This window comes from Gadus morhua, chromosome 5 (genome assembly GCF_902167405.1).
Source record: "Gadus morhua chromosome 5, gadMor3.0, whole genome shotgun sequence".
NCBI lineage: Eukaryota > Metazoa > Chordata > Actinopteri > Gadiformes > Gadidae > Gadus > Gadus morhua.
In genome coordinates, this window is record NC_044052.1 from 1,648,059 (window position 1) to 1,671,297 (window position 23,239).

The window sequence follows — 23,239 nt, forward strand, 5'->3', positions numbered from 1 at the left end:
ATGAATTTCAATCTCAATTTGAAATGATTCATTCATTCATTCATTCATTTTGTAGCGGTGATATAGTTCATGTTTAATCATTCAGCTTCTTTGCCGATATATCTTTTTCTGATGTATTTAACCCTTATTTTTTCTGTGTCCGATGGTATCCACGTTTTCTTCAGAACAGATGCGTTATAACGACGGTCACTGAAACCTTCCATCAGTAATCTTGCTCATTGTTCTAAGAGTAGTTGAACCTCTCTCCTCCTAGGGCGAGGTCAGGGTGTGAAGAAAGACGCCCACCTGCCCGGCGTTCCTCCAGAGCTGCCCGAGAGGCGGGGCCACCAGCACCTCAGCCTTCAGGTGCCCCAGCGCTCCCACAGCTCTGCCTCCTCCTCCGAGGAGAACTCTTCGTCCAGCGCCGCCCAGCCGCTGTTGTCGGGAGAGAGGGACACGCCCTCCCCGGGCACCGAGACCCGCGCCTTCCACATGAACAGCAAGAGCCTCGCTGAGTGAGTCACCAAACAGCTGAATGCTGCGGGAGCTTGTTTTCTTTTGATTTCCATAATAGCTCAGGAGGTAGAGCAGCTTTACTGGTAACCAGAAGGTTGCTTGTTCGATGCCCACCTCCTCCTAGCTGATTGTCGAGGTTGCCATCTCGTCAGGGTGAAAGGTTGGAAGTTGCTTTGGATAAAAGTGTCAACAAATTCCCCTAATTGTAAATGAAAGAACCCTGTTGTTCCTCGGCAGCACCCTAGAGGAGGTCCCCGAGGGCTCGCCCCTCTCCCCCAGCAGCGGTCCGGACCGCTCGGCGCTCTGCTCCCCGGTGTGCTCCCCCCTCCACCGCCAGTCGTCGGTCCACTCCAGCCGGCTCGGCAGCACCAAGAGCCTTTCTGCGGCCGTCTTCACGGAGAAGCCCCCGTCGGCACTGTCGGGCGCGGTCCAGTTCAGCAGCGATGTGTCCCGCAGCGACGAGAACGTCCTGGACTCCCCGGCGCAGCGCCGCAGCTACAGCTCCTTCCCCTTCACGCCCTCGGCCGACTCCAACACCTTCCACCAGTACCGCTCGGCCGACTCCAGCATGTCGGTGGCCGAGAGCGAGGCCTACTTCTCGGCCACGGAGGACTTTGAGCCAATCAGCAGCGCGGACGAGGGCCCGGGGACATACCCCGGGAGGAAGAAGAAGCGCCGGCAGCAGATGGGGCAGCAGCCGCCGCCGTACCACATGGACAACTACAGGTGGGCTCTGGACCAATGGTTGGCTATTTATTATATTTAATACATTTATTAAGAATTTCCTACCATCCAACCCTTCCCCACCATCGCAAATTTATTTTATTTTTGATAAAAACGTATATCGTCGGCTATAGGGTCGGCTTAGCTCAGGAGGTAGAGCAGTTGTCTTGTAACCGAAAGGTTGCTAGTTCGATCCCCAGCTCCTCCTAGCTGAGTGTTGATGTGTCCCTGAGCAAGAAACTTAACCCTAACTGCTCCTGACGAGCTGGCTGTCGCCTTGCATGGTTGACTCTGCCGTCAATGTGTGTATTAACTGATGTAAGTCGCTATGGATAAAAATAAATGTTAAATGTAAAGGTAAAAATGTATCATATTTTCCACCACCTCATAATACTCTCACTCTACTTCTCAGTTCAATGGTTTACACTAAGCGACACATGTCTTAGTACTGGAAAACAGTAACCTCTGAGTGATGATGATATGAGTCTAATCCTCTTCCAACCTGAATATTTCCCCCACAGCCGGAGCTCGATCTACCATAGCGTGGAGGGGCCCCTGACCTATGTGCTGAACGGGGAGCTGATCACGGAGCCAAGGCCCCACCCCCACATGCTGACGCCCTCCCAGCCCCTCCCCAGCCACACCTCGCAGGCCTCCTTCGTCTCTGCCCTCGCCATGGAGGAGGAGAGCTCCATGGAGGCGGAGAAGACCGCTGAGCCAGGCCCGGTGACCCGTCAGCCTCACGTCATGGCCTGTTACCAGAACTACCTGTCCCAGTACCAGGTGAGTGATGGCCTGTTACCAGAACAACCTGTCCCAGTACCAGGTGAGAGAGATGGCCTGTTACCTTAACTACCTGACCCAGTACCAGGTAAGGGATGGCCTGTTAACTAGAACTACCTGGTCCAGTACCAGGTTGGAGAGATGGCCTGTTACCTTAACTACCTGACCCAGTACCAGGTAAGGGATGGCCTGTTAACTAGAACTACCTGGTCCAGTACCAGGTGAGAGAGATGGCCTGTTACCATAATTACCTGGTCCAGTACCAGGTGAGAGATGGCCTGTTAACTAGAACTACCTGGTCCAGTACCAGGTGAGAGAGATGGCCTGTTAACTAGAACTACCTGGTCCAGTACCAGGTAAGAGAGATGGCCTGTTACCATAACTACCTGGTCCAGTACCAGGTGAGAGAGATGGCCTGCTAACTAGGACCAAGCTGCACAGTTCACAATTCACCGCTGACTGCTCAGCGTAACGACATCTAATATCACAGCTGACTCAGGACCGAGCTGCATACTGCGGCTATAAGTGATGTTGAATACCACCTGGACTTTGGACTATATTTGGCAGTTTGTCAGCTCAGTTTACGGACATTGGCCAATTTCAAGCTAATCGACTCAATAGTTGGGTATGTCTAAAGACATACAATCATTCATCAGCTACTTGCAGTATGAGCTGCGTCATGTAGAACCCACATCCTCCCCACGTCACCATTACCCCGTGATTGGTGGTGGATTGATTCACTGTATGTTAGGTCTGTAACTGTTCCACAGAGAAAATAGAAAATTGCCTTCAACCAGAAGTCCTGAGTCGCCATCTGAACTAGACACAGTCGACAAGGGGACGAGACTTGGATTAGACACTATACAAACAAGTCGACGAGAGACAGACATGAGGCCGCCATTGAACACTGACTTACTGTGTGCCGTCCCAGCAGAGCATGCACTGAACGTCTAGTTAGCAGATGGTGACTGGACAATGCACTCCTAAGATATCCTCCTGTTCGTGTCTCATCAAGTTACGTCAATTTTGCATTGGTTGGCAATGCATTGGATCTATGTTTTATTCTGAGATTTCACCTAAACCTACCTCTACTAAAACCTTCTTCTTTGCTGTAATTCCCTTTATTGACATCGGATATTGGCCCAGGTATTTATCATTAATGCTGTGCTATTGGCCTTTAGTACTATCGGGTTACTGTGTTCTAGCTTTACTTGCGCAAACCGAGACTTATCCACCACTATTGTCTGCCTGCAGAACAATCTCACAGGTGTTACCTTTCTTTTGGTTATTTTAAAATCTGAAATGGTATGTTATTTTCTCAGGTGTCTAATTGGTCGGTGAAGCAGCCCACCAATAAGAGGACCTCAAAGTCCTCTCTGCATCGCCCCCTGGACCTAGACACGCCCACCGGTGAAGAGAGCCCCATCTCATTTGACCAGCTGTCTGTTCCGAGCTTTAAGGTACATACAATTATCACATTACTCTTCTGGATGTAAATATCCATAAAGAGGTTTAAAGAATTAATAAATGATTCCCTAATTGGGGTAAAAAAATCAATAAAACAAATCTTCCCCTATCGTCTCTTTGTTCTTGTAATATACATGTATGACAATTGATATGACAATTGATATCAAATGATTTGAGGAATCAATTAAAACCAGAAATCCAATGTTAGAAAAACGGCAAATTATCTGTTTCTGAAAACACAGAACTGCTGCTCACAAAGCTGTTAAAATGACTGAATACTTCAATGTACACTCTTTGTACATTTCTGGAACGAATGCTATTGCTGCGATTTTTATGAAAAATAATTTTAAGTAGGCTAGGGCAGAGATAAGAACAACTTAGTTTTTAATCCCTTCAGATACATGATATGATATGTGATCTTTATTTATGTTCGACCTTTTAGGTGGTGAAGCACGGCCTCTCAGCCAGCTCTCTCCTGGACAGAGGGATTCAACTGATGGAAGATATTAACAGGTAGTTTCATGTTTGAGATTCATATCTTAAAGACCCACTCTCCCGACCTTCTGATGTCACAAAGAAATATGCAAATTAGGTAAAGCTGTTCACTCTCTGAAACTGTGTGTACATTTATTGAACAGATCGTTTTTAATTTTGCGCCTCAGTTTAAACAAACTTTTTTGACACAGAAATAATGACATGACTATTGTTTTATAACTGTTTATCTTTATAAGTTTGATTGTTTAATTTCTTTCAATATTTCTCATGCGTGTCATTAATCACTTTTCATCCAAACTAGCACACCGTACACCCCTCTGGACAAGAAGGCCATGGATAACACAGATGAAGAGACCACCACAGACGACTGGTCTCTGGACCAGCCACTGTCCCAGACCAGGACCACAGCCATCGTGGAAGTGAAGGGGGCCATCAATGTGGTGCTCACCCCACTGGTGGCAGAAACTCTGGACAGGTAGCAAGCGTCCTCTGTGCATGTGACTCACAGCAGGAGGGCACACCAGACCTTTCTGTTAGGACAGGACATATATCAGAAGAGGAGGTCACACCAGACCGTTCTGTTAGGACAGGACATATATCAGAAGAGGAGGGCACACAGACCATTCTGTTAGGACAGGACATATTTCTGTTCATCGTCAGACGTTTTACTTGATACGAATTTCATTCGTATCATCAAGTACAACTCCCTCCATCTAGCTTTGATTGGTCTCCATATATTTAGTATATGCTACACGTGAATCTCCTAAGATGGCGCAATTTGATTGGTTTGCTATTTCAGGTTATTGGGCAATATTTCATGATTGAGATCTCAAACTCTGGATATTGTATTCAGCGCGCATGACGGTCATCTAGTTACACTATTAAAAACCAATGAACTGCTAATAAAAACAAAAAAATCCCGGTAAAAAGTGTTCTCTTGTTTATTTTTGGAGTGTTAACGTGTAGTATATACTAAAACAATTATTCATCTCAGGCTCCGTGGATAGTGGGGAATAGCCTCTAATAGGCTATCCCCCACTATTCAACTCACTATATTTATAGATATAGATGTTTATTTATTTAGCCTCGTGACTTCTTTAATGTTGCCAATGCAGCGTGACTACAGACGGCAGGATGTCTTTGTATACCAGCACGCAGTGGACACTAAGTAATGTGCTGTTTGACTTTAGGTACATCGACTCCATGGTCCACTTCGTCAGCATCCGTCACCCGACGGCCATTCTGGACGACCTCCATGGAAAGGTTCTTAATGAGGCCTATCAGATCAGCAAGTCTACTGTCACCGAGTCTGTGAGTCAATGACACTAATGTTTACATGCTTATTATACTACTACCATGATGGGCATTGAAAATAATAACTTTATAAAACATTAAATGGTTGTTACTATAGGCCACTTACAAATTTGTAAGTTGCAACATTCCTATTTGGCATTGAACATGTTTTATCCCTTAATCAGTTACACCAATAAGTAATACAATTAGTTAATACAGTTATAAGAATTGTAACATAGCATTAGTGTTTGGGTTAGTGAGTAAGGGTCACCCTCCCCCTAACACTATTAAATAATCTATAAATGAACGACATTAGTAAACATGAAAACCGTTAGTAACTGATGACCAGACCATTGGTGAGCTGTTTGGTGAACATCTTTTCCCTATCTTCAGTCAGGTGGAAGTCTTAAGGCTTGGTTATTTTGAGAGAGCAATGTGACTGTGCACACATTGTTAACGATGAATAACTGAAATCATTCATTTCCACAAATGAACTGCTGTATCTTTAATAACACATTTGTTGATAAAAATCCATGGTTACCTTTGAATCATTTGCATTTTATATCCTGAATACTCAAAATCAATCACCTGACTCAAGCTCGTCGTTGCTCTGCCCTAAGTGATAATGCTCTAAATAATAGATTGTATATGGTAAATCAATGAATCCTTTTTCCCAACCTTCACAGAGCCAGACCGCCAAGCAGGAGCACAAGCTGTCCAAGACTGAAGGCACCACCCCCGGCTCCATCTCCCACGGCCAGACAGACCTGTCTGTCAAACCAGACAATGTGAAGATTAAGGGGCTGCAGGCCAACGTCTCTATTCCAAAGGTGAGACGGTAGCGTGTCAGACTCTGGATCTCTTTTACATGAATCATGTTCCTATGAATTAATTGCATGTTTCATACTGTTTAAGTCTTACATTTTATGCCACTGTCTTGGTCCCTTGTGCCATTACTCGGTTTGGTTCTACAAATTCTGGATGATTGTGATTCCACTTCCAATGAATAACAGTTGTGAACGTGGGGGCCAATGTGTACAAAAAAAAAACACTCCATGCTGTCCAGGTGTTTTAAGCTGTGAGCTAGTTGAAATGTTACACGTTGCGAGTTAACTTTAAGTTACCGTAACATATAAAGCTGACATTGTTTGTCATGGTTCATTTTGCGGTAAGAACTATTCTTTGTTCTGTCTCTTGGACTGAGCAGAGCCGGGTTTGGAGGCAGTCTGCTGTTGTTCATTCCTGTGTCCTGTCCACTAGGTGAACCTGTGCCTGCTGCAGGCCTCGGTGGAAGAGGGGCTGGCCCTGGGCTCGGTGAAGTGCGTCACACACGTGTCCCTCGTGGCATTATGCTTCGATAGGATCGCTACGCAGTTCCGAATGAACAGGTACTGCCTGTTCCATTTGTATTTAATTTACCTTAAGCAATGGGAAGGGAAGGTGTAGGTCTGTTCTTCATTCATCACATTTTATGGTTATATTTTCTTCCTTTTTCGTCTGGTCATGTTTTTGATTTGTCATACAAGCCTGCCTTTTCTCTAAAACCAGGGGTATTGTAGAGGAAACGCCCAGCACTGCAGAACACGGGCGCCCTTCTGTGATGTTGGAGAAATATGCCTCTGCCACCAAAATGCAGCCTCAGTCGTCTGGCTCCCTTCGCTCCAATGCTGGGATTGAGAAAGGGAAGGAGATCGCTGCAAGGCTCAACATTCACCGCATTCACAGCCAGCTCAGAGGGCTGGACTCAACAGGTGTGTGTCAATCTACTTTTTCTTTAGGAATTATTTTTTCCCGGTGCTGGGAATGCCCTTCCTGAATGGGGAGACCCCTTTTTTTTTATACCCAAAAATAAAACTTGAAATCAGATCAGTGCTGTTTTTGAATACATGCATTTTTCAAGTAAAAATTCTCTGACCCTCTATTTTCTGCACCTTCTCTCATGCGGTTCGCTGGTATTTACAGACATCGGAACCTGTGCCATCACAGCCATTCCCTTTGAGAAGTCTAAGGTGCTTTTCAGTCTTGAGGAGATGGAGGAGTTCTCACTGGTTGATGAGACTGATGCCGCTGCCATGGCGACGGACCTCGCCCCCTCCACCGCCTCCCTGGAGAAGTGGGGTTGGATAATGTTTGAGTGTGGCATTGAGAACCTCACAGTCAAAGGTAAGACTCATTGTTTCTTTCTATTCATTTTTGTGACTTTAAATGTATTTCATGCTGATTAGAAACAGACAGCTTAAAAAGGCATCCACAATGCATTTTAATCCAATCATATAGGGAACTCAATTGAACTGAGCATACTTGTACTGTATAATAAAATGGAACTATATGCCGCAATGGGGGATTTGTGGTGCAGATGCACAAGGTTGGCAAAACCGAAAAAAAACAAACACAAAACAACTCTTACAACCCATTTGTTACGCATGGCAGGAGGTTTTATGTAATGTCCAGGGTTGTGATGGGTTGACCCTGATCGGCCAGCAATGCATTGCGGAGGTCAGATAGTTGTGTGACCGCTTAAGAATGATGAATGGGGTATTTTGCCCGCTGAGGTTATTTAATTGCTTGTTCTTATCAGATAACCAATGATGAGTGCTATGTGTACTCATTCTGTTGTGTATACGTCCAGGGGGCCGACAGTCGGGCGCTATCCTGTACAGTGCGTTCGGTGCCATGGGTCACACTGACGCTACAGGCAAGATGGGTATGTCCAAATCGAACGGCTCCATGGGCTCCCAGACGGGCAGCGGCTACAGCACGGACGTCTCTGACAACAACCTCCCCCCCGACACCCAGGGACCCGTCTCTGATGAGCACTCCGACTCGGACCAAGTAAACTACTGACAATTCAGTGAAAGCAAAGAATATACCATGTCATTCGCGCAATTTTGAGCTTTATTTGGGTATGTTGGGATGGACAGTAACTGCAGGTTTATTTGTTTTTTGTTAACGTTCAGGATGAAGGGGTGGAGTCAGATGATCTGAAGAAGGACCTCCCCCTCATGCCCCCCCCACCTGACTCCAGCAGCATGAAGCTGACCATTCGAGAGATCTGGTTCAGCTTCTCCGCTCCCACCAACGTGCGCTCTCCCTCACAGGCCATCTCTAGGTACGAGTCCTCTGCCTAAACGTCCTAAACAAAGCCCTCTTAAGTCAGCTAGGCTGGAGCAATAGCAACACGTTATAGCGATGTTGTTGAACAAGCTGAGGATCTAGAGTGAAGATATTCTCCTGAATAGCTCTCTGATACTTTTCAAGCAATAAAATAATAGACATTCATGTCTGTGCTGAAAGAGTTTGGAGATATTCAGAGTGAAAAGAATATTCTAAATGATTTCAAATTTCTCTTCTATAGGATTCTAAAATAGGATGTTCTGTGTTTCTTCATGCCCATGTGGGTGTCACAACAATAGTACAGGACAGACGTAGTTACTAATATTTTTTTTCGTTAAAAAAACGAAACGTAGAGTGGAATATATTTCTACATACAATGAGCGTTAAAAACAATGTAGTGCATGCTTTAAAATTTCCTCAAATACTCCCCTCTGACAGTGGCTCTAGATCCTAGAGAGTGTCCAACATAAGTCATACAACAACCTAGAGCCAAACAGCCACACCCATTTTTAAATCAGGCTAAATCGCCGGAAATGTTAATTGCCTTATATGTGAATGAGGAGTAGAAGATAGGTATTTCCCACCGTTCGAGTAGGCGTTTTGATGACTCTTTGGTCTGCATTTGCATGGTCTTGAGTAGCACCCTAAATGATAATCTGCCTGTGGCCTTTTGTTTGCTGAATGGTTCAAAAATATTTAAATGTTGGCAGCACTGCTTTTCCGAGTCATTGGTGGTGAATGCTAAATCATATGTCTTATCATAACCCTAAAAGTACACATCATACAATAAATTAGATTATATGAGTTCACAGCTGCACACGTATATAGAAAAAGTTTTTTTTATTATTATTATTTACAACAGTTAACTCAACATTATAGGGTCCCGGCCTTCCACTCCCTGTTTTCTCAGTTTAACACATAAATCAACTACATTTCCCAGTGTTTGTTAAATAAGAAATTAGGCAAAAAAAATATCTATCTCCGGTAACAAAGTTGTTCGCAACGCCTTTCTTCTTCATAGTTTCTTCTATTTGTCTCTAACTCATGCTCCAATCTTTCCTCGATTTATTCTTCGGATGTTGTGGATGCAACGTTTGAAATTGTAGAATCAAATTGTAGAAACATTTAAGATGATCGCGATGAGTTCTGCCCGTTCTGCCTCTGCGCTATCTGCAGACTAACCAAAACAAACTAGAGTGAAGGCGGCAGCACTTATCAAGCCTCCTGTGAACTTAGACCCTACGTCATATCCCACCCCTTGCAGGCCCAACCCCCTAAACCTCCCATTTGATTCTAATGATGTCAGAACGACATTGATGCCCGCATATAAAGCATCAAGTGTGAATCACCCTCAGGGTTGGATGTCCTGATATACACATTCGGCAAAAAGGCAGAGGACGTGTTGAAACGGCCATTGGTACAATCAGCCTTAATTATTTCATTATTTTGTTCTCATGAATTTTCTTCTTTAATCTTAGAGAATCTCATCTTTTTTCTGGAAATATTAATCAATCTGTATTTTCTGTGCTGGCGACACAAATAAAGATTATATACAATTTTCTGTGGTCAAAAATTAAAACCTACATCAGCGATTGGTCTTCAAACTGACCTACCGGTTTGTATAACTTTTTGCTTGTTATTCTACCTATTAACAGGCAACTCAATCTGCTGAGCACTGCCACCCCTGCCATCGGAGCCTGGTTGGTTCCCATCGACCAGCTGAAATCCTCCATTCGTAAATGGGACATGGAAGGCACCCTCCGCGTGTGTGCTGTCATGGGGTGCATCATGACCGAAGCGCTCGAGGTCAGTGCTACATTCATACGCTATCACCTAAAATGTCCAAAATAATTCCTAACCGTAGTCAAGTTTGAATCTTTTTAATCCCACTCATCCCATCTTGATTTTAGACCTGTGAAATTGAATTAGGCTTTTTATAACTTTTGTGTGTTATTAATTCTATTTACACTTTAATTAATTCCATTTGGTTGCAGTTCCCATTTTTGAGCCTTCAAAGGCTAATGGAGGAAATACATCACTGACCCTTTGTTTATGCAACCGAAACGTTTCAAGATCTCTTCAGTTCACTTCCAAGCCATGAGTGCACATTTGATTCATTGCTCACTGCTCACTGCATTGTGGATGCAATGGAATATATGACGCATCGTTGCAGCAACATTTAAGATTGCTGTCGTTAAAATACAGAACTTTTTCAAATTCCTGAACAGAAAAAAAGCATTCACATCCCGATTCGGAGCAAGTACAACCGTGTGACTAAACGCGCCCGCTACCTCCACGAGAACCCGTCCTCCATGCTGTGCAACATCCTGCACCGCTACCTGCAGCAGACGGACTACTCTGTGATAGAGGAGGCCACCATGGTCAGTGGAACGGCCACATTCAGCTTGGTCTTCTTTCAAAAGTATTTCTCTATCATGTCAATGATTTCAGTGGTTCATTTGGTGTACTGCTTTGCTTTTTCTATTATGTCAGAGTAAACAAAAATGTCATGTAAAAATAATAATAATTTGCTTCCCTTTTTTGGGCATTACAAAAGGAGTTTGCGACATCCTTTAATCATATTATTGTTGTAGGAGGGGTTGGAGGTGGCTATGCAGAGTCTAGGTGAAATTTTAACAAGTGAGACTCTACCCATCCCTTATGTTCTCCTATGCAGAACGATGGACTGCCGGCCCTGGTGACCCTGAAGAAAGGTCTGGTGGCCCTGGCCAGACAGTGGATGAAGTTCATCGTGGTGACCCAGGGTTTCAAGGCCATAGGCCTGCTGAGGCCAAACCCGCTGCCCAAGCCCAAGGAGCCCCAGCAGGACCTTCCAGACGGCCTCCAGGGCCTGGACAACGGGGTGGCTCTGCAGAGCGACACCAGCGCGGACGGAGCCGAGTTTGAGTTTGATGCAGGTGATGCAATGAAATAAGCACCGCAACTAAATTAGAATACATTGTATTGGTAGAATTTGTTATCACCAGAATCATCAATCAATATACAATTAAGTATGGAAATTGGAGAGGTTTTCTATTATTACAATTTCCTAAATGGTGTTATAACTACCTATACCCTCATTATGTTATGATGTTGGCAGAGCAGAGAGCAGAGAGAGAGGTCATGTTTCCCGAAGCTCCGCTAGGCATTGGAAAAAACTACTTAATTCATCGTTTTATCTTATTTTATTTACCTAACAGTATATAGTTTGTTTCCGTCGTCCTCAATCGCTCGATTCAACAATACATTTTGGCACTTTTTACTCCCGGATCAGACCGCAGAAAAAGCCTTGGACTATCCTATCGCCAACATGCCTCTGTATTCGGATATCTCAGGCACGGAGACTGGGAAATGCACAGACTGCGCCAAACTGAAACAGACATTGGCTTTAATTGAAACGAGACTAGCAGCAGTAGAAAAATGCAAAGGACTATCACAGGATACAGTGCCGATGGGTGAGTTTGCTGAGCTCACTCAGATACAGCAAGATGATCAAAGCTACACTGTATCCTTCCCGAAGCTGGACAAGAGAGAGACAGTTCCAGCTGTGTCTCACTGGCTCAGAGTCGGCGCTAAGCCAAAGCAACATACCAAAGTGAATCAACAAGTTCACTCAACACCAAATGCTAAGCTACCCAAAGCTAAAGTTACATGTATCAGCCGGATTAGCCCGTCACTCAAATCAACCCTGCCACTGAAGAACCGGTTCCTGCCACTTCAAGAGTCCACGAACGCGCCTGCCACCGATGCACCCCTGAGCCCCGAGATGCGTCCGGACGGACAGTGCGGACAGAGACGGAACAACCAGTCGCCACGGAGGCGGGCTGCGCATGTGTCTGCCACAGTCCAACAAGGGCCCATATCAGAGAAAGCAGATGAACCAGACACTCTGATTATAGGAGACTCAACTATCAAGGATATAACCGGTAAGAAGATCAAAACATGCATCTTCCCATATGGAATGGTTAGTGATATCAACCATAAACTAGACAAAATCATATTGGAAAACCCCAAAATCTCACAGATTATTGTGCATGCAGGATTTAATGATATTCAAAGAGAACAGTCAGAACTTCTGAAGAGGGATTACACTGATCTATTGGATACACTGGACAAAATACACATCAAGTCTTCCATCAGTGGACCCATACCAACAGTTGACAGGGGAATAAACAGATTCAGTCATCTACTTGCACTGAATACATGGCTTTCCAGAGTCTGCAATGAAAGAGGAAGGGACTTTATTGACAATTTCAACTTATTCTGGGGGCGCAAATATCTTTTCAGAGCAGATGGCCTACACCCAAACAGGTTAGGCTCAAAACTGTTGAGGGACAATCTTCTCTTCTCGCTTTACGCACAGGCCACAATCTTGCCAAGGTCTGACACACAGGCCACAATCAGAGCACAGGTTGAGAAGAAGCGAGACTACAGCCTCCCCCACACAACTACTCTGCCACTATCTGACACACAGATAGCAGACAGCCCACAGACCTTGAAGAGAGACAACAGCCCGCCCGACGCCATCAACACTGTGCCCTCCCCCATCGCTGATGCTGGCTTGGCGAGGAACGGCCGCCCCCCTCCTCTGCATTCCCCCATCGACGATGACCTCCAGCCTCATCTCTCCCATAGCCACAACAACAACTCCAGCTCCAATGACTTCCTTTGCGATTTTCCAGCCGAATTTAAGAAACTGGAATATGTTGGCATCAAACTTGCATCTGTGTCAATGATATCATCGCCACGTCATGGCCGCAGGCTGCTAACACCCAGGAGGATGGCGCCCCACCCCCACCGCCGTACTGATAGTAGTCCTGAGTATTACTGAGACAAAAAAGGGTTCAGCCGTAGACACAGTATAAAGGAAGTTTCTCATAATCTGCTGAACCCAAGGTTGCCTACATCAAAGCAGGGCAACTTTCGCATTCATGCTGTAACCACTAAGAGAGTAAACAAAGGGAAACTTAGACACACTGCTAACCTCACAAATCTCATATCTATAATCTCCAAACCAAAAACAACCTTAAAGCCTATCAACAGCACCATCAGGATGGCTCTACTTAATGTGAGGTCTCTTGATAACAAATCATTTTTAGTTAATGATTTTATTAACACTTCTAAACTGGATTTTATGTTTTTAACTGAAACATGGCTGGAACAAAAAACAGTGCAACCGTTCTGATAGAGACAGCTCCTCCCGACTATAACTTTTTTGATGCATGTAGATCTGGAAAAAGAGGTGGAGGGGTTGCTGCTATATTTAAAAATGTATTTCAGGGGAAACAGATGTTATTGGTGATTTTCCATCGTTCGAATACCTTAGTGCTGTATTGAAATGCTCCCCCAAAGTTCTCCTATTAATTATTTACAGGCCACCCACATATTCTGCAAATTTTTTCGATGACTTCACAGAATTATTGTCTAGCATCTCCACAGAATTTGACTGTCTAGTTATAACTGGTGACTTCAATTTTCATACTGATGATTTGAATGACAAGTGTGCAAAAAAACTTTTTACCATTTTGGACACATTTGAACTGTCAACATGTGAAAGAGGCTACTCATTGTAATGCCGCTTTTCCACTGCATGGTACCAGCTCGACACGACTCGACTCAGCTCGCCTTTTTTGCGTTTCCACCGCGAAAACATGGTATCTGGTACCTGAAGTGGCTGCTTTTTCTAGTACCGCCTCGCTCTAGGTTCCAAGCGGCTGAGCCGATGCTAAAAGGTGACGTCGGCAGACGGCCGGCCACTGATTGGCCAGAGAGTGTGACGAAGTCACGAGAGCGACATGGCCACCATGCTGGTAACAGCCATAGCAGCGCCGCAGCCAACATATTCCACTTCTTCAACATGCCAGCTAATAACACGAACACGAATACCATCGCATCGATGTTCTCCGTTGTTGTTATGTGGGTTCTGTCCATGTGTGGGTTACGTAGGTGTTGTTTGCATCGCGTACAAAAATACGTCACGGCCCTTTCGCGCAGCCGACCCCGCCCACGTCCCGGAGGTACTATTTGCGGTGGAAAAGGACCCGCGCTGCTACCGTGTCGAGTCGTGTCGAGTCGTGTCGTGTCGAGTCGAGCTACATGTGCGGTGGAAAAGCGGCATAAGGGGCACACTCTAGACCTGGTTATCACAAAGGGCCTCAATGTTTCTGATCTCTCTGTGACTGATCCTTCCTTGTCTGACCACTTGTGTTTTCTTTAACATATCTTTTATTCCCGACATACAGACAAAATCAAACACTGTCAAAAAATGGTATATCAATGAAGATTCTAATGTACTTTTTAAAAAGGCCATCTCCTTGCTACCACCTCTAAACCCATGTTCTGCTGATGATCGTGTAGAAAACTTTAATTTGAAAATTTTGAAAGTCATAGATGTCATTGCACCTTATAAGGTTAAAACGATTTCTGGAAAGCAAAAGGCACCCTGGAGAAAAGCTGCTTCTGTAACAGCACAGAAAAAAGAATGCAGGAAGGTTGAACGCATCTGGCGTAAAACAAAACTTCATATTCACCATGATATCTATAAAGAGAGCCTCCGTGCCTACAATTTAGACTTAAAAAATGCTAGAGAAACATTTTTCTCCAATATCATTAAAACCAACACTAATAATGCAAAAACCCTATTTGCAACTGTTGACAGACTGACCAACCCCCCAACAGAAATTCCACCTGATCTCCATTCCACGCAGAAATGCAATGAGTTTGCAGCTTTTTATATTGATAAAATTGAAGGTATCAGACGCGCCATCAATATCTCCACGTCAAACAAAAATGTTGGACTACCACCCTGTTCAAGCAAAAATTACGTGGCAAGGATGGCATGCTTTGATGTTATAGACTCTCAAAATCTTGTGGAAACTGTGACACAACTAAAGCCATCCACCTGTTGCCTTGATACTATACCTACCAACCTCTTTAAGAATGTTTTCGACTGCCTAGCAGTAGACCTATTGCAGATAGTTAACAACTCTCTCCAGTCAGGCAAGTTCCCAAAAGCTTTGAAAACTGCAGTTATTAAACCCCTTTTAAAAAAGCGGAGCCTAGATGCCTCTATTATTAACAACTACAGACCAATATCAAATCTACCCTTCATAAGTAAAATCATTGAGAAAGTTGTCCTCCAGCAACTAAATCACTTCCTGGCATCAACTGGTTGCTATGACACCTTCCAATCAGGATTTCGACACCTGCACAGCACTGAGACCGCCCTTATTAAAGTTGTAAACGACATCCGTCTTAACACAGACTCTGGCAAAACCTCAATACTAATGCTACTTGACCTCAGTGCTGCATTCGACACTGTAGACCATACATTACTTCTGGAAAGGTTAGAAAACTGGGTGGGGCTTTCAGGCACTGTCTTAAATTGGTTCAGGTCCTACCTACAAAATAGGAACTACTTTGTTTCCATTGGCGACTTTGTATCAGAATCAACCAACGTGACATGTGGAGTCCCACAAGGTTCGATCTTAGGACCCTCTTTATTCAACATCTACATGCTCCCACTAGGGCAAATCATGCAAAATAACAATATTGACCATCATTGCTATGCTGATGACACGCAAATCTATGTATCGCTATCACCAAATGACTATCGGCCCATAGATCTGCTGTGCCAGTGCATTGAGCAAGTGAAGGAATGGATGTGCCGAAATTTCCTTCAACTAAATGAGGACAAAAAGAGATAATTGTATTTGGTTCTAAAACGGAAAGGCTTAAAGTAACCCAACACCTTCACTCTCTGTCCATGAAAACCTCAATCAAAGCCAGAAATCTAGGGGTTATCATGGATTCAGATTTACATTTTGACAGTCACATCAAATCAGTTACAAAATCGGCATATTATCACCTTAAAAATGTAGCAAGACTTAGAGGGCTCATGTCCACCGAAGACTTACAAAAACTTGTACATGCCTTTATCACTAGTAAGCTTGATTACTGCAATGGTCTCCTCACAGGTCTCCCAAAACAAACTCTGAGGAAGCTTCAGCTTGTTCAGAATGCTGCTGCTAGAGTTCTAACAAAGACCAAAAAATTTGATCATATTACACCAATTCTGAAATCGTTACATTGGCTTCCTGTAGGTCAGAGAATTGATTTTAAAATCATGTTGCTAACCTATAAATCCCTACATGGTTTAGGCCCAAAATATTTAACTGATATGCTTCCACTACATCAGCCTTCTAGACCACTAAGATCCTCTGAGACCAATCTGTTAATTATCCCCAGAGTAAACACAAAACATGGGAAAGCAGGATTTAGTTACTATGCAACAAATAGCTGGAATAAACTCCCAGAGGATTTAAGACTTGCCCCAACTCTGAGCACCTTTAAAACAAGACTGAAGACTTTTATGTTTGCTATAGCTTTCTGCTAAAATCGTAAATACATTGCACTTTCTAAAAAGCTTTTTTAACTTTGCCTTTATTTTCTATTTTAATACTAAAATGCCTTTTTCTATTTTACCCATTTCTTTGCATATGTTTTTCTTTTACTTATGTATTATTTTATTTTATTGTATGACAATGTTTATATGTGAAGCACTTTGAGTCTGCCTTGTGTATGAAAAGTGCTATATAAATAAAGTTGCCTTGCCTTGCCTTGCCTATGAATGCCTTACTTGGCATTGAGCCTACTTGCTAGGGTTTAAGATGTTAATGTGTCCTCTGTCCTGAACAGTTAGTGAACACACCATGCTGCTGGAGGGAGCGTGGTGTTCAGTGTGTTAACGTGTTGTGTGTCCTCTAGCCACAGTGAGTGAACACACCATGCTGCTGGAGGGAGCCTGCAGCCGCCCCCCGCCCAAAGAGAGCAACTCGGGGCCCGTGAGTGGAGTGGAGATCATGAGGAAACTTTCCAAGTCTCACGCCCACAGCGAGTCTGTCCTCAAGATAAAGGTACTTAGCGTTGTCTTAACTATTTTCTATACTCGATAATCCTAAAGAAGCAATGAGCTTGACTCCATAAATGACTTGTCTGTTTGATCTTTCACTTTTAAAAAGGCAACATTACAAACAAAGGCATGATATCTGAAATAAAGGTCAAAACCCTGTTGCTACGTAGGCTTCTAGCTCTGTTTTCCCGCACATGATGTCACTACTTTTGATGTCATGACTCTACGGAAGCTTTACCATGCTAATATGCAATCTTAATAATAACTATATATAATGCAAAACAATAATTCAAAATGTGCAAACTAGGCATTGACTACAGGCACCATCGGATTGGTTTAGGCTTCATTTGTTGGTCTTTTCATCTATTTTCAAAAGATGACATTTCTTTGTTGAAAAATGTATGTTAGTCAAACAGGGCATTGGACCTACGAGGGACGGGACTGACATGACCCCCGTCTTTGAGAAATCCTGTTCATCAAATGATTAAGGGAAAATCCACCCATATCTACAAGTGACCATAGACATATCCTAAAATGGGAAAATAATATTGGGTTCTATTTGGTTGATAATAAAAAATGTACAGTATGTTTGGTTTAATAATGACATTCGACTGGTCAATCTCTTGTCTTACGTGGCCGGCTGGACACACATGAATGGGAGTGTAAATACAGAAGAATGACATTACATTGTGAGATGTTTATTTCTAACTGACAGTTGATAGTGCGCGCTTGAGTAACAAAGTGTGAATATATATCATCTTTATATCATAGATGTAGACCATCGGCATACTCATTCATTCTGACAATTGAAAGGCATTAAACCAAATCTGATCAACAGTAGACTTTTTCTAATGATCCAAATATGTTCTAACTTAAACCATTCTGTTTCCAGGGCTCTCACCCCTACCAGTCGCTGAGCTACACCAGCGGCGACACGGCCGCCGACTCCCCGGCCCACATCAGCCGGGTAGGGATGGCCAACAAGGACAGCCCTCGAAAAGAGAGCCTTCTGAGCAACCTGACGGGCAGCTTCAGGAGCCTGCACAACCTGCTGGAAGGCACACCCCAGAGGAACGAACCACCCGCCACGGTGGCCAAAAGCACCTCCCTCACACGCACAGGTTTGACAGCACCTCCCTCACACACACAGTTGACATAGCTCCTCCCTCACACACACAGTTGACATGGCTCCTCCCTCACACGCACAGTTGACATGGCTCCTCCCTCACACACACAGTTGACATGGCTCCTCCCTCACACGCACAGTTGACATAGTTCCTCCCTCACACGTACAGGAGAGACACATCTGAATGGACATTCAGATCGAGGAAGGACATGTTGTAAAAGTCTTAAAACTGCACGTCGAACAGCCTTTGGAGGGGGGAGTACAGCACAGCGCATTAACCACGACTGAGCTGCAAGCCGTGATTTGCCAGTACTCCCAGATGGTTAGGCGGAAAGCCCAGAGCGTACTCAAACCCCCCGGCCTTTGTTCAACGTCATCTCTGTACTGCAGGAAACAGTCTGGGGACGGACGTGCTGACGGAACACCCGCTGCTTTCCGAGCCCTCTTCGGTCAGCTTCTACAACTGGATGTCCAATGCCGTGGGGAACAGGACCGGGGCGGGGTGCCAGGAGTCCCCAGTGGCCCGCTCCAATCACAACGTCCTGCAGACAGGTCAGGTTGTGCCGTCGAAACGCCGATGCAACTTTGTGTGTGATGGTCAGCAAATCACGACGGGTGTGATCTATTTCGATTTATTTCAGATCTACTTCTATTGTTTATTATCTACTAGTTATCAGCATGTGTCTAGATAATATAATTTTTGATTACACAGCATGCCTGCTGATGGATAGCTTGTGAAGTAAAGTATAACATTTGGTTCACTGATTGTAAAATATAAAACCATGTAGTGATCCGATCCAGTCACCTTTTCCCTGAAAATGAAACGACATTCAAACAGAAGATTATCTCCGACGCCTCAGGTGGCACATGCAACCTGCCGACCATCGCCTCAGCATCAGACTTTAACACGGTGCTCTCCAGTGACCAGAACACGCTGGACGGCACCCAGTCCCAGCACTCCCAGCACAGCACCAGTCAGGACGACATTGCTGACATCGAGGAGGGCACCCAGTGCCCGGCCGCCGTGCAGCTCGCCGACGCCCAGGTTTGTATCGTTACCTTATCTCTTGCCTTCTGATGTGCCTCCCTTCTTCTTGTCCCCTCCGGTGTCTTTGCGGCACCGACTGGTGACGGCTAATCAGGTACTCAGGTCCATGGTTGGATGTGAGCTTGTTCTTGCTCTTCTTTTTTATTTGAATGGGACATAATGAAGAAGACATTTTTTTCCACATGCATTTTGCAAAATGGAGTACTGGAGAAAACTGAAGTAGCTGTTGGGATGAGTGAATGACTTATTGAAATGTCATTTGTAACCTTCTCTATAGCTCTTTTTAGAGGTCTTTGCTCTTGTCTGAAATATTTCACAACAGGTGGTCTTCAAGCCTCTGTTGAGCCACACCGGGATCCAGGCGCAGGACGCCACCCCTCTCAGCTACAAGATGTACTTTGGAGAACACCTCTCCTTCTCCGGTACCCTGGAGTGTCTCCGGGCAGACATCGTGGACTCAGACACCTCCAAAGAGCGCAAGAATAAAAGATCCAGACGGTAACACCGAACAACGGCCATCATAAATCAGCTCAAACCGTTCTTGTATGTTCTGGTACCCACAGACACTAAGACCCTTTTTGTGTTCGGGCGCCACCTCCTGCCGCAGACAGGGCAGAGTGAACCTCCCTCCCCTGGAGTTCAAGCCAGCGCTGCTGATCGAGACCTTCAGCCTGAACGCGGTGGTGATGGAGAAGTCGTCCAGCTCCCCGCAGTGCCCTACGGCCGCGCCGCTCTCCTTCCACGACCTCAACCGGCGCCACTACAACACCTTCCACTGCGACTTCACGGCGGCGTGCCAATCCATCAGCCAGCGCGTGGACATGGCCCTGGTGCGGCTCATCCACCAGTTCAGCACCATGATCGACGACATCAAGGCCACGCAGACGGACATCAAGCTGAGCCGCTACACCGCCGGCTCCACCTCGCCCACACCAACCTTCAAGGCCCGGCCGTACCGACACTTCCGATCGTCTGACTTCAGCCGCAGCTCCAGGGGGAGTCTCAACGGGGCGGCCCGCAGCGGCAACCAGACCCTGAAGAGCAAGAGAGGAGTGGGGGGCGGGGGCGGTGTGGGGACGGCCGGCGGGGCGCCCCCTAATGGCCCTGCGTCCGCTACCGACACGTTTGGAAGGAGAGAGCCCCGGGGGAGGAGCTCACTGGGGCGATCGGAGCGGAGGACCTCGAAGGTACTGCCAGCCAGGGAACGTAGATATACATTAGGTTAGATTATAGGGCGATCAGAGTGGAGGACCTCAAAGGTACTGCCAGCCGGGGAACGTAGATATACATTAGGTTAGATTATAGATTATAGTAGTATGTGTATAATATAGTAGATATTATACACATATATTACATGCATATATTCACTGTGTGAAAACTGCATGGCAGGACGTATAGATGATGATGCCAGTGCAAAATATTGACTTATATAAATATATATGTTAATATAATGATTATATATTGAACAGACATTTTGTATCATGTTTTGCTTGAATAACTTTATGACCATATAGTCTGGAAATCTTTATTGTTCTATTATGTAGAACATTTTGAAACATTTGGTACTACAAATATAGTTAGTATTTGTTTGCATGGCTGCTCAGCTACGCGTCTGTCTGTCTCGTCCCCCTCAGATATCGCGGAAAGGCTCTCGGGATGTGGCCGATCACATGGCCATCCAGATGGACGACTCAGACTCAATCACGGTGTCGGAGCAGAGCGAGCCCTCGGCAGAGTGCTGGCAGAACATGTACAAGCTGCTCAACTTCTACTCGCTCATCTCAGACCCCACGGGCATCCTAGAGAAGAGCTCCCCGGAGAACTGCATCGCAGGTCTGCCCTCTCTGCTCAGTACCGGGATGTTAGAGTCCTTTCAACACATTAGAGGTTTGACCTTTGAACATGAAAGGGACCCGAAATGGAGTGGTGGAAACACAAGCTGCTAAACATGTTTGTTGAGACACTTTGAAACACCTGAAATCGAAATGAGTTACGTTATGTGCTGAATATATCATATGATGTATATGTCACATGAGGCATCATGCATGGCAACATATCAACCATTATTTATTCATTTTATGACGCATATGATGCATTGTCTATTGCCCTTTTGGAAAATAAAGTATGCTGTTGAGATCCCTTATTCTTTAGATATAATGCATCTGTTGTGTTTTATTTAACATTTACTAGCTGAATGTGTTTGATTATGGATCTGTTTTATTATTGACAGTAAAGATCATTCTTCACCTGGAGGCACCACGTCTGTGACCTTCTCTCTCTTTCTCCTCAGACGTCTGCCGCTCCTCCGAGCCGCTCTGCAAGGTGGTCTTTGAGAACGAGCAGCAGGAGTCGGCCACGCCCAACAAGCTGCTGGGTGTGGGCGGGAGGCGCCGCAGCCTGCTGAGCTCCGAGCCACAGCACGTCACTCTGATCGTGTTCGGCATCGGCATGGTGAACCGCACGCACCTGGAGGCCGACATCGGCGGCCTGACCATGGAGGCGGAGCTCAAGAAGATCCACGGCAGCTTCACGCTGAAGGACAAGATGAAAGGTGCTGGCGAAGAAGGTTCATTCACCCTCAGCCAAGCCTCTGCTGGTCGTTAGACTCCATGGTCAATGCTTCTGCTCTTCTCTTTGAACTAGATATCCTGCACCAGAAGATGACCGAGACATGCGCCTCAGCTCATATCGGTGGAGTCAACATTGTTCTCCTGGAAGGGATAACTCCAGATATCCAGTAAGTTCAAATCAATAATGATTCTTATTCTCCCTTATTGTGAAAGAACGCTCCCCACAGGTGTTCCACTTGATGTTCTGGGAGATTTTTCTGGGAATGCGTCTGGCCCATTCTTCATTGACATCCCTTACTGTGCGTTCACACCAAAAGCTGTAAAGCGTTTTAAGCGATAAACGCCCATTCACTTTCTATTAGACATGAGCGATAAAACGATAGGAGCAATAAAATGCTTGAGCGATAGCTTTAAAGCTGTAAAGTTGTAAATGAGAGTTGAAAACAGCTAAACTCTATGCATATGAACTAGTAGCTTTTTTTAAACGTATGCGAGAACTTTAGTTCCTAGTTCCTACCACACATTTGTTCCTTCATCATGGTGTGTGATGTGAGAGAATAGCTGCGGCTATTGCAGGGTATCGTATTTGTTCGCGATTGCATAGCCAACGTGGTCTTATTATAGACCACGTTATATTAAAAATACATAGAAAGAATAAGGCATCCAGCAGATGATTTCAAAAAGGGATGGTCGCACAGTGGAATGCTGATGGAAACCAGGTGACGAGCGGTGTGTGGAGATGTGCGCGCATTTCAGAAGCAGGGAGATACCGAGAGTTTTTTGACCGCAAATGTTTGTTGAAAAGTATAGTTATCAAGGTGAATCATTTTTGTTTGAAGCTTTATTTAATAAAGCATTTTAGTTTAAACTTCGACTCAGATTGCTTTACTTTGGTTTTGGATTGCGCGTCGTCTACCCCGCTCCTATAGAGCAGGGCTATTCAACCTCCTTAACAAGTGGGCCGAAAAGGAAAACCACTGGGGGTTCATGGGCCACACGGAGTAAAACTACGTGAATAAATCGCTACAAATAAATCGTACTTAAATTAGTGTTAACTTAATATATATAATACTACTACATGGAATAAACTTGTCAGACGCATTCCTTCCTTCTTGACTTTTAATCGTATCATTATAAAAGATTTTGTTCTCACATATTTTGGACACGTATTTAGAATTCAACAATGTTGTTTGAATCATCACAAAACAGAACTA

The 23,239-nt window shown here is 44.8% G+C and overlaps 1 protein-coding gene across 17 annotated transcripts in view; it reads left to right on the top strand.

Annotated features, from left to right (window-relative positions):
* Window positions 1–23,239, top strand: part of kiaa1109 (KIAA1109 ortholog) — a 148,200-nt gene that overhangs the window by 44,139 nt on the left and 80,822 nt on the right. For all 17 annotated transcript variants that reach the window (XM_030357501.1, XM_030357502.1, XM_030357500.1 and 14 more), the window contains exons 27-51: window positions 254–494; window positions 733–1,221; window positions 1,740–2,001; window positions 3,324–3,461; window positions 3,911–3,981; window positions 4,265–4,438; window positions 5,154–5,274; window positions 5,943–6,086; window positions 6,517–6,644; window positions 6,805–7,007; window positions 7,219–7,419; window positions 7,886–8,088; window positions 8,214–8,365; window positions 10,026–10,176; window positions 10,599–10,751; window positions 11,048–11,288; window positions 17,137–17,285; window positions 18,174–18,402; window positions 18,798–18,959; window positions 19,268–19,452; window positions 19,778–19,953; window positions 20,063–20,642; window positions 21,090–21,288; window positions 21,746–22,006; window positions 22,099–22,192. In XM_030357501.1, coding sequence (XP_030213361.1) covers window positions 254–494; window positions 733–1,221; window positions 1,740–2,001; window positions 3,324–3,461; window positions 3,911–3,981; window positions 4,265–4,438; window positions 5,154–5,274; window positions 5,943–6,086; window positions 6,517–6,644; window positions 6,805–7,007; window positions 7,219–7,419; window positions 7,886–8,088; window positions 8,214–8,365; window positions 10,026–10,176; window positions 10,599–10,751; window positions 11,048–11,288; window positions 17,137–17,285; window positions 18,174–18,402; window positions 18,798–18,959; window positions 19,268–19,452; window positions 19,778–19,953; window positions 20,063–20,642; window positions 21,090–21,288; window positions 21,746–22,006; window positions 22,099–22,192 — 5,107 coding nt within the window. The remainder of the gene's footprint in view (window positions 1–253; window positions 495–732; window positions 1,222–1,739; window positions 2,002–3,323; window positions 3,462–3,910; window positions 3,982–4,264; window positions 4,439–5,153; window positions 5,275–5,942; window positions 6,087–6,516; window positions 6,645–6,804; window positions 7,008–7,218; window positions 7,420–7,885; window positions 8,089–8,213; window positions 8,366–10,025; window positions 10,177–10,598; window positions 10,752–11,047; window positions 11,289–17,136; window positions 17,286–18,173; window positions 18,403–18,797; window positions 18,960–19,267; window positions 19,453–19,777; window positions 19,954–20,062; window positions 20,643–21,089; window positions 21,289–21,745; window positions 22,007–22,098; window positions 22,193–23,239) is intronic.